Raw genomic sequence first — 12,745 nt, 5'->3', positions numbered from 1 at the left:
TATGGGCACCAGTTCAAGTCCCAGCTGCTTTACTTCCAATCCAGCTCTCTGCTAATGGCCTGGGAAAAGCAGTGGAAGATGGCCCAAGTGCTTGGGCGTCTGCACCCACGTGGGAGACCCAGAAGAAGCTTTGGTTCCACCCTGACCATTTGGGGAGTGAACCAGCAGATGGAAAATTTCTCTGTTTCTCTAACTCTGAGTTATTTGAAAGGTAGAGAAAGATCTTCCATCTGATGGTTCACTCCCCAGTTGGCTGCAATGGCCTAGGCTGAGCCAGGCCAAAGACAGGGGCCCAGAAATCCATCTAGGTCTCCCATGTGAGTGGAGGGGCCTAGTATTTGGGCCTGCTTTCCCAGGCGCATTAGCAGGGAGCTGGATTGGAAGTGGAGCAGCTGGAACTTGAACTAACTCTCATTTGGGATGATGGCATTGCAGGTGACAGCTTAACCTCCTGCACCACAACGCCAGCCCCTCAAATCCTTTCTCTACACTTGCTCACTGGGTGAAGTTGTCCACTGTCAAGGCTTTAAATGCCATCCATTACACTGGCTTTACATGTAAGTCCCGACTTTGCTCCATTCCTCCAGGTTCTTATGCAATAATGTTCTCTGTGTTCTCACAGACTACATCCCATCCTCAACAAGTCTTGCCACTTCTATTTTTAAATCTATCCAGAAAGTGACTGCTTCTCACTATCATCACCCATGACCACTCAAGTCTAAGCCACCATCTACAGGACTGCCAGTGTCCTTCCATTCTCTCTCCCTCTATTCTTAGCTCCATTGCCAATCTTTTTACAACACAACATATCCTTTCACTGCACAGCTCAAAACCCTCCAGGTGCTCTCCATCTCATCCAGAACAAAACCCAACGTTCTTGCTTTATTCCACCTCCCTAACTTTGCTGTGCCTCAGAGACACCACACACAGCCATGCCAGACCCTTGCACTACTGTCCCCACATCTGGAACGCTCTGCCTCCAGTCTTCCACATGACTTACCCCTCACTTTTTTCAAGTCACTGTTCAAATTTTCTCTTGTCAGAGAGGCCTTCCCTGACTGCTGTGTAGGAGCTCCTTAGAGCTCCTCTATCCCCTTACCTGCTTAATACTTCTCTGTAGCACTTGTCACCAGCTGACATCTATTTGAGTCTGTCTGCGAGCAGGGACTTTGTTTTCCAGAGTAGGCTCAATACTTATGAGTGGAGCAAAGGTATGCTGTATCTGCTCTGGGCCAGCCAGTGTGCTCCAGTTGCACAGAGATGAAAATTAGTGGAACAGACAATAAAGAGCTTTCTTAAGCCCAGGTAAGTGAGGCTGTAGCAACCTACAATTGATTATTTTGCATTAGGTAAAATCCCCAGGCTAACATGCATTGGGAATTGTTGACAGATGGGTACCTGGGGGTTCATTCAACTATTCACTTTTTTTTCCACAAAAAAATATTTGGAAAGACAGAGTGACAGAGAAAGAGATCTTCCATCTGCTGATTCAATCCCGAAATGCCTACAACATGCAGGGTTGGGCCAGGCCAAAGCCTAGACCCAGAAACTGCTTCCAGGTCTCTCATATGAGTGGTAGTGGCCCAAGTACTTGAGCCATTGTCTGCTGCTTCGAAGGTGCATTAGCAGGGAGCTGGATTGGAAGTGAAGTGGCCAGGACTACCACCAGTGCTCCCGTGTGGGATGCCACAGGTGGTGGCTTAACCTGCTACGCTACAGTTCTATCCCTGAGTTTCTTTGATCTTCAGATAAATTACAGTTCTATATTTTAAAACTAAGACCCCATCCATAGGAGTGCTTTTAACACTGTAGAGACTGAAAGAATTATGGCACATTCACCTGTGATTTATGAGACTTTGAAAGACAGTAGTGATCCGTGGCAGCCAGCACAGGCTCCCAGTTTCCCTAAACTGGCACATACCAAGTAGGCGTCTTGCATTCTAACTTCAAGTTTAAAAAGCTGTATGGTGAGCATTTGGCCTAGTGGTTAAGATACCAGTTCCGGGGGCCGGCTCTGTGGCTCAGCGGGTTAATGCCCTGGCCTGAAGCGCTGGCATCCCATATGGGTGCCAGTTCGAGACCCGGCTGCTCCACTTCCCATATGGGCGCCAGTTAGAGACCCGGCTGCTCCACTTCCGATCCAGCTCTCTGCTATGGCCTGAGAACGCAGTAGAAAAAGTCCTTGGGCCCCTGAACCCACGTGGGAAACCCGGAAGAAGCTCCTGGCTCCTGGCTCCTAGCTCCTGGCTTTGGATCGGTACAGTTCCGGCCATTGCGGCTAACTGGGGAGTGAACCAGCGGATAGAAGACCTCTCTCTCTCTCTCTCTCTCTCTGCCTCTCCTCTCTGTGTAACTCCAACTTTCAAATAAGTAATTTTTTTTTTTTTTTAAAGATACCAGTTCCCGGCCGGCGCCATGGCTTAACAGGCTAATCCTCCGCCTTGCGGCGCCGGCACACCGGGTTCTTGTCCCGGTCGGGGCACCGATCCTGTCCCGGTTGCCCCTCTTCCAGGCCAGCTCTCTGCTGTGGCCAGGGAGTGCAGTGGAGGATGGCCCAAGTGCTTGGGCCCTGCACCCCATGGGAGACCAGGATAAGCCCCTGGCTCCTGCCATCGGAACAGAGCAGTGCGCCGGCCGCAGCGCGCCTACCGCGGCGGCCATTGGAGGGTGAACCAACGGCAAAAAGGAAGACCTTTCTCTCTGTCTCTCTCTCTCACTATCCACTCTGCCTGTCAAAAATAAATAAATAAATAAAAAGATACCAGTTTCGACCTCTGCACCCCAGAACAGAGGGCCTGGCTTTGATAACCAGCTCTACTCCTGACGCCAGCTCCCTGGGAGGCAGCAGTGACAGCCAAGTAGCTGGAGCCTTGCCAGCCACATGGAAGACCTGGGCAGTCCAGCCCCTACTGGACCACTGCAGGCGTTTAGGGAGTGAACTAGAGATGAGAGCTTTATCTCTCTCAAACTTAAAAAAAAAAAAAAGATTTAATTAAAACAAATTATTTTTTAAAAATCTGACCAGGGGAATATAGTAAACAATATTGCTGAACTCAGTAAATTTTCTGGAAGCATCTTATTGTATTTTCTTTAACTGCCCACAGGAAGATAGAAAAGGCCCCTTAATTTCATATAAATTTAGGGGGAAAAGCTTTGCCCTGGGCTGACAAACTTGCTTTGAAATCTTGTTTCTGTCTCTTCCTAGCTGTGCCTGGTTTTATTACGACTCTTCCGCTTACTTTCTCCTTCCGTTAGAGGTGATGTCCACCTGCTAGGGTTACTGGGAGAGGACAAGAACTCTGCTCAAGTTCCCCGACACAAGATCTGGCGCATTGCATGTGCAGGCGACTGAGAGGAGGCAGAAAGAGAGCTGGGTGCGTTCCTGCCGCTAGAAGTGTTCCCGGGGAAGGTGGGAAGCACTGGAGCCGATGATTCCCGACATCAGAGAAAGCTTGACCTATTCAGACTTACGACATTTTTTCAATTCTGATATTCCAGACCTCCAAACACTTTTTCCTTACCCCTCGCAGAGCTCCCGAATTCAGGTCAGCCTGAATTTGCCAATTAGAGAGCCGGAGGGGAGCGCACGGAGTTTCCTTGCAGTTCCAGGGGGGCCGCCAGATGGCGCCCAGGGACCGACCGCAGATCAACTTCCTTCCTCTTCCCCGGACTCTTCCCGGCAGTGGCTCCCAGCCGGGCGCGGGAGACCGGGGGGCCGGAGCCGGCCGGCTTCCCCTCGGGGTTCCCCAGCTTCAGAGGTAGCCAAGCGTTAGGCACAGCCACGGCCGACAAGCAGCGGGCCTGTCAGTGAAGAGGCTGGAGTCGGGGGCCTGGGCACGGAGGGTCCCACCTCGGGCCGGCCCCGAGACCACAGCTCGCGCCACGCTGACGGTCATCCCCACTTCCCGCCCCGCGCGAACTTTTCCCCACGAACGGAGGCACCTGAATCGCTCCCGGTTGGCTGCGCCAGTCCCAGACTGAAACTTTCAGCCAATGACAAAGGGCCCGGGGCGTGACGCACGGAAACGTCACGGGAATTCCCCCCTCCGGGGGGCCGAAAAGGGGCTTTCCCGGCTGGGGCCCCGGTGGCTGGAGAGGCGTCGCGACCCGTCTGAGGCGGGTTGGACCTGGACAGAACCCGGAACCAGAGCCGCCGACACGGTGAGTGGCCGGGACGCGGAGCGCGCACAGCAGCGGGTACCCGTCCGCAGCCCCGTCCGTGCACCTGCGCCAACGCCGGCGTGCGAACACCGACACGCTCGCCTGTGCGCCGGTGCCTCCCCGCGGTTCCCACGCTGAAGCCCGCGACGCACCCGCACACAGACACGCTCACGTGCACACGCACCGCGGCACTAGGGGGAGGACGGAGGCGGGGGCGTGCGGGGCGGGAACCTACTGCAGTCGAGATGTCGAGACGCCCACCCCACGGAGACCGTTTTCCCTCGCCCCGCGGCCCCAGAATCGCGTTCTCGGGGAAGAACCCCGGGGCCAGCCGCTGGGAAGAGCTCCCCCACGCCACCCCGCCTACAGAGCACTCAGAGGAGGCCTCCGACAGCAGGAATGTCCCCCCAAAAGCCCCCGGGGTGAATCAGCCGTGGCCTCCCTCCCGGCAGAAAATCCCAAGGTTGCTCCAGGCCGGGGGAGGGGAGGCGGGCGAGGGGCGGCCCCGGCCCCGTACGGCGAGGCTGCCCCAGCGGCGAAAGACCCTCCGGTGCCGACTCGGCCCGGGAGCTAGGAGCGGGGCGGAGGCCCACCGGGCCCTCCCCGACTCCCCGCGCCCAGGTGCCCGCCGAGCGGCGGCGGGCGCGGCTGGCCGGGGCCTCCCGCCCCACCCGCCGCGGGGGCGGGGCCAGGGCGTCATTTCCAGGCCCTCCCCCTCCGGCCCCGCCCCCCTGGTATTTTCGGGACTTTCCTGAGCAGCTCTAACTTTCTGCCCCTTCCCCGGCCCAGCCCAGCGCCGGATCTCGCCCTCCGCCGGATCTCGCCCGCCACACCCGGACGGGCGGCTGGAGGAGCTCGGACCCCAGCTCGAGTCTGGACCCCCCCCTCCTGCCCACCCCGTCCTGATCTGTCCCCCTTCCCTTCGCCACTCCCCCCCACCTTAGGCGGGCGCCTGAAACTCTGGGAAGCAGAACCCGGCCGGAGCCACCACGCTGAGCCGGGCCTAGCCCAGAGACATGGAGAGTTGCTACGACCCAGTGAGTCACGCCGCGGGGCCCTGCAGCCGGCCGCTCGCCTGCAATTGCCCTCCCTCCACCTGTGCGCCCTCAGATGATCTCAACCTGCCTATCAGCCTGTCCATCTGTCAGTCTGCAAACTCTGCTTCCAAAAGGGCTTTCTCTTGGACCTGGGGAGGAGGGAGGGGGGAGGGCTCCGGAGGTGGCTCCGAATCGGCTGCCCCACCTCCTCCGCCCGCCCCCCCCTTCTGCCTCCAAACCAGGGCCTGGATGGCATCATCGAATACGAAGGGTTCAAATTTGACCCCTCCATTGTGGAACCCAAGGAGCCAGCCCCGGAGACAGGTCAGTAAGCCCCCAACCCCACCTGGCCTTACAGGGAGGGAGGAGGGAGCGCATGTGTCCTGCCTGGGGGATGGGCCAGGAAAGCCTGGCTCAGCAAGGCCCCTCTGTCCCCAGATGACGGCCCCTACCTGGTGATTGTGGAACAGCCAAAGCAGGTGAGTGAGCACAAGGGGTGGGGGAGGGTGGCGGGGGAGGAGTGTGTCCAACAAGGCTGCTACGGGGTGGGTGGTCGGCCTGGCTGTGGTTCCCAGTGGACACTACCAGTCACCGTGGTCACTGCGGGCCGGGGGTGTGGCTGGCTGGGGTGGTCTCTCCTGATCACAATGTTGCTGTGCTATGACTTTCAGCGAGGATTCAGATTTCGATATGGCTGTGAAGGCCCCTCCCACGGAGGGCTGCCCGGTGCCTCCAGTGAGAAGGGCCGGAAGACCTACCCCACTGTCAAGGTGAGCCAGGATGATGGGGGAGGGTGGGCTAGGAGACAGCACGTCCAGGGGCGTTCACGACACCCCCTGCCCCTCCCAGATCTGTAACTACGAGGGACCGGCCAAGATTGAAGTGGACCTGGTGACACACAGCGACCCGCCTCGTGCTCATGCCCACAGCCTGGTGGGCAAGCAGTGCTCGGATCTGGGGATCTGCGCCGTGTCCGTGGGGCCCAAGGACATGACTGCCCAGTAGGTGCCCCCTGCCTGTGGCCCCCCATGGGATGCTCCCATTGTCTACCATCCTGCACCCCAGCCCACCTCTGAGCTTAGCACCTGACTAAGGGGAGAGAGGTAGGGCCCAGAACCCAAGGACCCAAGTGAAAACCGGAACAGCTGCCTTGAGGCAGGGCTGCGTGGAGCCTGGTGGGGGGAGCGCACTCAGGAAGAAAGGGCTGCACGGCAACAACCTGACTTCCCCTCTTCCCCAGGTTTAACAACCTGGGTGTCCTACACGTGACCAAGAAGAACATGATGGAGATTATGATACAAAAGCTTCAGAGGCAGCGGCTCCTGTCCAGGCCCCAGGGCCTTACAGGTATGGGGACAGGGAAGTCGTGGGAGGCAGGGTGCTGGGATGCAGGAGGAGCCCAGGGGTCACTCGTGTGCCCGCTGCCCAGAGGCTGAGAGGCGAGAGCTGGAGCAGGAGGCCAAGGAGCTGAAGAAGGTGATGGACCTGAGCATTGTCCGGCTGCGCTTCTCGGCCTTCCTTCGGGCCAGCGACGGCTCCTTCTCGCTGCCCCTGAAACCCGTTATCTCCCAGCCCATCCACGACAGCAGTGAGTATGCAGGCCTGGGGGTCAGAGGGGACGCAAGGGGCACCCGCGAGCTGTGGGGTCAGGCAGACCTGGGGTTGAACCTGGGCCTGCCACACGCACGCTGAGTGATTTTTAGCAGGTCACTTCCCCCCTGAGTACGGCTCTGTCTTTGGTAAGTGAGAATATTAGTAATTCCTGTACCTCCCAGGGTTGTTGAGGTAATGAATATGAATGTACTTCAAAAAGGTCATGGAAATGGAATTAAATGAGACGATTTTGCTGCAAAAAATAACTTGAAATCCATGCATGATTTTTCCATAATATACATTTTCCATGAGCTTTTTTTTTTAAAGGATTTATTTATTATTTTACTTACTTGAATGGCAGAGTTACAGAGAGAGGTAGAGACAGAGAGAGGTCTCCCATGCGCTAGTTCACTCCCTAGATGGCTTCAACAGCCGGAACTGCGCTGACCCAAAGCCAGGAGCCAGGAGCTTCTTCCAGGTCTCCCATGTGGGTGCAGGGGCCCAAGGACTTGGGCCATCTTCTACTGCTTTCGCAGGCCATAGCAGAGAGCTGGATCAGAAGAGGAGCAGCTGGGACTAGAACCAGCGCCCATATGGGATGCCGACACTTCAAGCCAGGGCTTTAACCCGCTGCGCCACAACGCCAGCCCCTCCATGAGGGCTTTTTGAAAACCTCCCTTATTTATGTGGATTTCAAAATATGTGCACCCAAATAAACTAGTTTTTAATTCCATTTTTCCTCGAACTTTTTGGAATGCCCTCATATAGAGTAGCTGGCTCCCTAAAGTGTAAAGTATTATTCTGGCCTCTCAACGAACGCATATCCCGCCCTCCTAGAGTCTCCTGGGGCTTCAAACTTGAAGATTTCTCGAATGGACAAGACAGCAGGCTCTGTGCGGGGTGGAGATGAAGTGTACCTGCTGTGTGACAAGGTGCAGAAAGGTGAGCTGGAGCCCAGGCTGGGAGCCAGGGACAACGGGCCTAAGACGGGGGCCTGGAGGCCCCACCAGGAGCTGCTAGCAAGCTCCAGTCTTCCCCACAGATGACATCGAGGTTCGCTTTTATGAGGATGATGAGAATGGATGGCAGGCCTTTGGGGACTTCTCTCCCACAGATGTTCACAAACAGGTACCCAGGAGCGAGAGCCGGGGCTGGGGGCTGGGGTGGGCAGAGACCACACTGACACTCTCTGCCCCCTGCCCCAGTACGCCATTGTGTTCAGGACACCCCCCTATCACAAGATGAAGATCGAGCGGCCGGTGACCGTGTTCCTGCAGCTGAAGCGCAAGCGCGGAGGAGACGTCTCCGACTCCAAGCAGTTCACCTACTACCCGCTGGTGGAAGGTGGGGCTGGGGGGCCCCGAGGACCAGATCAGGGGACCCGTGAGCCCAGGCAGGGGAGGAGGGCCCCAGGACGTGGGCGAGAGGAGCCCGCGGGAGGAAGGGCCCGGAGGCATGACCCCAGGAGCAGGGGTTTTAACACCCTGTTCCTCTCTGCCCCCAGACAAGGAGGAGGTGCAGCGCAAGCGGAGAAAGGCCTTGCCCACCTTCTCCCAGCCCTTCGGCGGTGGCTCCCACATGGGCGGAGGCTCAGGGGGCTCCGCTGGGGGCTATGGAGGAGCAGGAGGAGGAGGTGAGTGCTGGCGGCTGGAAGCGGGCTGGAGGAGGGAGGGGTGCGGGGAAGTTGCGGGGGAAGAAATCCGGGCGAATCCTGGCCGGTTCCCCACAGTCCTCTCTGTACCCACAGGGAGCAGCCTCGGCTTTTTCCCCTCCTCCTTGGCCTACAGCCCCTACCAGTCGGGCGCAGCCCCAATGGGCTGCTACCCAGGAGGCGGGGGCGGGGCGCAGATGGCCGCCTCGGCGCCTGGCGTGGATGCCGGGGAGCAAGCCACGGAAGCCGGGGAGCAAGCCGCGCAGCCCAGGGAAGCACAGGCCCCCGAGATGCTGCAGCGAGGTATAGCCTCAGAATCCGGGCGGCTGGGACTCGGGTGCTGAGAAACTAGCCTGTACCCACGCGCCTGCCGCCCCCTCTCGCCCCCCCCCCCCCCCCAGCGCGGGAGTACAACGCACGCCTGTTCGGCCTGGCGCAGCGCAGCGCGAGAGCCTTGCTGGACTACGGCATCACAGCGGACGCACGCTCGCTGCTGGCGGGGCAGCGCCACCTGCTGACGGCGCAGGACGAGAATGGAGACACGTAGGCGGGGAGAGTGGCTGAAGCTGGGAGCTCAAGTCTTGGGGTTGGGACAAGAAAGGGACCTATAAAGAGCCGGACTCAGGAGATGGAAGGGCCGGTCTCAAGTCCAGATCTACCATTTATTAGTTCTATTCAAGTTGCTAAGGCTCTCCACATTGTTTGGTGAAGGGGACACAGTGTCCCTCCAAAGCTTGTGTGTGTGTTCTCCCCCCGAAAAAAAGCTTCCTGCTAATGCACTCTGGGAGGCAGTGGTGATGGCTTGAGTGATTGGGTGCCTCCCACCCACATGGGAGATCTGGACTGAGTTCCTAGTTCCTGGTTCCAGCCCAGCCAAGAACAAACCAGAAGATAGGAGCTCACTCTCTCGCTGTGCCTCTCAGTTAATTTTAAACTTTACTTAGTTGAAGGGCAGAGTACAAATCTTTGTTCACTCTCTAAATGGCTGCAACAGCCAGGGCTGGCTGGGAGCCAGGAACTCCAGGTTTGTCATGAGGGCTGCAGGGACCCAAGTACCTGAGCTGTCATCTGCTGACTCCCAGGTGCACTTGCAGGAAGCTTGAAAGGAAGCAGAGTAGCTAGGACTCGAACCGGCACTCCAGCAGGGGATGTGGCCAGGTGCCCCAAGCAGCAGCCTAACCTACCGCTCTGTAACTCCTGCCCCTAATTAACTTTAAAAGGTTCGGGGGAGAGGAAGGCAGGTTTTTGGTGCAGCGGTTAGGATGCCCACATCCTAGAGCAGAGTCCCTGGATTTAAGTCCCAGCACTGCTTCTGCTCCAGCTTCCTGCTAAGGTACTCCCGGATCCCTGCCACCCATGTCAGAGACCCTCATTAGATTACTGGCTCCTGGTCTTGGCCTGGCCCAACCGTGGCTTTTTTGGGCATTTTTGGGGAGTGAACCAGTAAATGGATAATCTCTCTCTGTATTTCAAATAATTTTAAGATAAGCTTATTAAAAAATAAAATGTGCCCCTGGAGACATTCTGGGTTCAGCAAGCCCCAGGGAGGGAGACTGGAGGCAGTGAGGTTGGAGGGTGGAGGGTGCTCTAAGTGGCTGGGCTTGCTAGTCTAGTCTTACTCCTCAACCCCTAGGCCGCTACACCTGGCTATCATCCACGGGCAGACCAGTGTCATTGAACAAATCGCCCATGTCATCTACCATGCCCAACACCTTGGTGTCGTCAACCTCACCAACCACCTACACCAGGTGAGGGACACCTACTGGTGAGGGGGCAGGGATAGGGGTTAGAAAGCTAAAGGGTCCAAACCAAGGACAGGCCTAGTTCACCCTGCCTTTGTCCCCAGACACCCCTGCACCTGGCAGTGATCACTGGGCAGACCAGGGTGGTGAGCTTCCTGCTGCAGGTGGGTGCAGACCCAGCACTCCTGGATCGGCATGGAGACTCGGCTGTGCACCTGGCACTGCGGGCAGGTGCTGGAGCCCCTGACCTGCTCCGTGCGCTGCTGTGCAGTGGAGCTCCTGCTGTGTCCCAACTGTTACACATGCCTGACTTCGAGGGTGAGTTCTCTACCCCACGACTGGGGGCAGGGGCAGGGTCTGGGATCAGGAAGGGTATCTGGGAGGTGCACAGAGTGGACAGGAGTTATGGAGACCAACTGGGCGGGACTGGTCTAGGAGCCATCCTGCAGTCGCAGCTACTGAGTATGTTGTATCCCTAGGACTGTACCCAGTACACCTGGCGGTCCATGCCCGAAGCCCCAAGTGCCTGGATCTGCTGGTGGACAGTGGGGCTGAAGTGGAGGCAGCAGAGCGGCAGGGGGGCCGAACAGCCTTGCACCTGGCCACCGAGCTGGAAGAGTTGGGGTTGGTCACCCACCTGGTCACCAAGGTGGGACTGAGGGTTGTGAAGGAGTGGGACCAAGAAAGGTGAAAGGTGTGTGGGAGGAGGCAGCCAATCAGACTGTACTGTGGTCAGCTGCTCCCTTGCACCCCACAGCTCCATGCCAACGTGAATGCCCGCACCTTCGCGGGAAACACGCCGCTACACCTTGCAGCTGGACTGGGGTCCCCAACCCTCACCCGCCTTCTCCTAAAGGCTGGTCAGTTTTGCCCTTACGGACATAGGAATAGGATGGGGGCGGAAAAGGGGTGTTCCCCAGCGCCCCTACTTCCCATTCCTCCAGGTGGGCCCCATGGCCCCTTCATCACGGCCTCCCCTCACCAGGTGCTGACATCCATGCGGAGAACGAGGAGCCCCTCTGCCCACTGCCCTCGCCGCCCACCTCCGGGAGTGACTCCGACTCCGAGGGGCCCGAGAGGGACACCCGAAGCAGCTTCCGGGGCCACACACCTCTTGACCTCACTCGCAGCACTAAGGTGAGACCAGCCTGGGACTAGAATGAGCAGGGCACAGTCTCTTGGGCTGGGGGGCAGGGGGTGGGAAGTAGTCTGAGCTGTGCCCCCCAGGTGAAGACCTTGCTGCTTAATGCTGCTCAGAGCGCCGTGGAGCCGCCCCTGACCCCGCCCAGCCCTGCAGGTGAGGTCTCATCAGCTACTCCCAGACGCCACCTCTGCGGGTCCCCTTCCTCCATTCTTAGCTCCCAGTGGCCCCGTCTGCCTTGGCTGTCAGGTCACTGACAGAAAGGCATGGTCCACGTGTCTCTGTCTCTGCCCATCTCTGGAGCATCTGACATGTCTGTGGGTCCCCCTAAGGGCCAGGGCTGTCCCTTGGGGATACAGCTCTACAGAACCTGGAGCAGCTGCTGGACAGGCCCGAAGCCCAGGGCAGCTGGGCCGAGCTGGCGGAGCGGCTGGGGCTGCGCAGCCTGGTGGACACCTACAGGAAGACTGCATCCCCCAGCGGCAGCCTCCTGCGCAGTTACAAGGTGGGTCACGGGCCTGCACCCTGCCCCAGCCCCAGGGCCCCAACTCCACCTCACGCCTCTTCCTGTCCACAGCTGGCTGGTGGGGACTTGGCGGGTCTGCTGGAGGCCCTGTCTGACATGGGTCTGGAGGAAGGAGTGAGGCTGCTAAGGGGTCCCGAGACCCGGGACAAACTGCCCAGCACAGGTAAAGGAGGCCCACCCGGCAGGCGGACTCAGGCTTAGAGGGTGGGAGGTCTGGGGCCCTGACTCCTCTTCTCCTTTCACCCCCGGCAGAGGTGAAGGAAGACAGTGCATACGGGAGCCAGTCTGTGGAGCAGGAGGCCGAGAAGCTGGGCCTGCCCCCTGAGCCACCGGGAGGTCTCTGCCATGGGCACCCCCAGCCTCAGGTGCACTGAACTGCCACCCTCCCACCAGACCCCGGCCCCTCTGTACAGTGCCCCACCTGTGCCAAATCTTATTTAACACTCCGTGCCTACCCCTCAGGGCAAATAAAGGATTCTCATGGGAAGGGGAGGGCCCCCTTCCCAACTCACGGCCGTGTCCGATGTGCCTTGGAACCCTGGAACCAGCTACCTGCCCTGGCCCTGAGCCAGCACTGCAGACAAGAGGCGGCGGCGGCGGCCCAGCCAGCAATTCCGAGCAGTTTTAATGGGGGCGGAGGCTGTACAAAGGGCAGGGCCCACTGGCAGGAAGGGGAGCAGGCCGGGCTGCCCGAGCCCATGAACAGGGCCTTGGCGTGGACTCCCTTCCTCCGCCTCTGGAAAGAGGGTGAGCCCTTGGGGAGGAAGGGCGGGGGGAACCAGCTCAGCCCCACTCCTGGCCTCTGCCTGAGCCAGACCCCAGGACGGAGGGGGACTGCTGGTGTCAGGGTGGGGGTAGTCTCAGCAGAAAGCGGAAACGTCGTCAGGCCTCCCC

General features: G+C 58.8%; 1 protein-coding gene and 1 long non-coding RNA gene across 2 annotated transcripts in view; one reads left to right on the top strand and one right to left on the bottom strand.

The window, feature by feature from the left end:
• LOC133775596 (uncharacterized) overlaps positions 1 to 3,654 on the bottom strand; it is a 33,362-nt gene extending 29,708 nt beyond the window's left edge. Inside the window, exon 1 of the long non-coding RNA XR_009868284.1 lies at positions 3,522 to 3,654. This is a non-coding gene — a long non-coding RNA (uncharacterized LOC133775596). The remainder of the gene's footprint in view (positions 1 to 3,521) is intronic.
• Positions 3,655 to 4,060: 406 nt separating this feature from the next.
• NFKB2 (nuclear factor kappa B subunit 2) lies at positions 4,061 to 12,362 on the top strand. Its single transcript, XM_062213933.1, has 23 exons — positions 4,061 to 4,161; positions 5,106 to 5,198; positions 5,441 to 5,522; positions 5,637 to 5,677; positions 5,870 to 5,968; positions 6,048 to 6,199; positions 6,439 to 6,545; positions 6,628 to 6,786; positions 7,629 to 7,733; positions 7,834 to 7,919; positions 7,997 to 8,135; positions 8,296 to 8,424; positions 8,539 to 8,745; positions 8,844 to 8,985; positions 10,076 to 10,190; positions 10,289 to 10,502; positions 10,664 to 10,833; positions 10,942 to 11,044; positions 11,170 to 11,321; positions 11,412 to 11,481; positions 11,658 to 11,830; positions 11,903 to 12,014; positions 12,104 to 12,362. Exons 2-23 carry the CDS (start codon positions 5,178 to 5,180, stop codon positions 12,223 to 12,225), a joined length of 2,700 nt encoding a protein of 899 aa, XP_062069917.1. The 5' UTR covers positions 4,061 to 4,161; positions 5,106 to 5,177; the 3' UTR covers positions 12,226 to 12,362.
• The last annotated feature ends 383 nt before the right edge of the window (positions 12,363 to 12,745 follow it).

Source organism: Lepus europaeus, chromosome 17 (assembly GCF_033115175.1).
Source record: "Lepus europaeus isolate LE1 chromosome 17, mLepTim1.pri, whole genome shotgun sequence".
Taxonomy (NCBI): Eukaryota; Metazoa; Chordata; class Mammalia; order Lagomorpha; family Leporidae; genus Lepus; species Lepus europaeus.
This window is presented reverse-complemented; position numbering and strand designations above follow the sequence as displayed.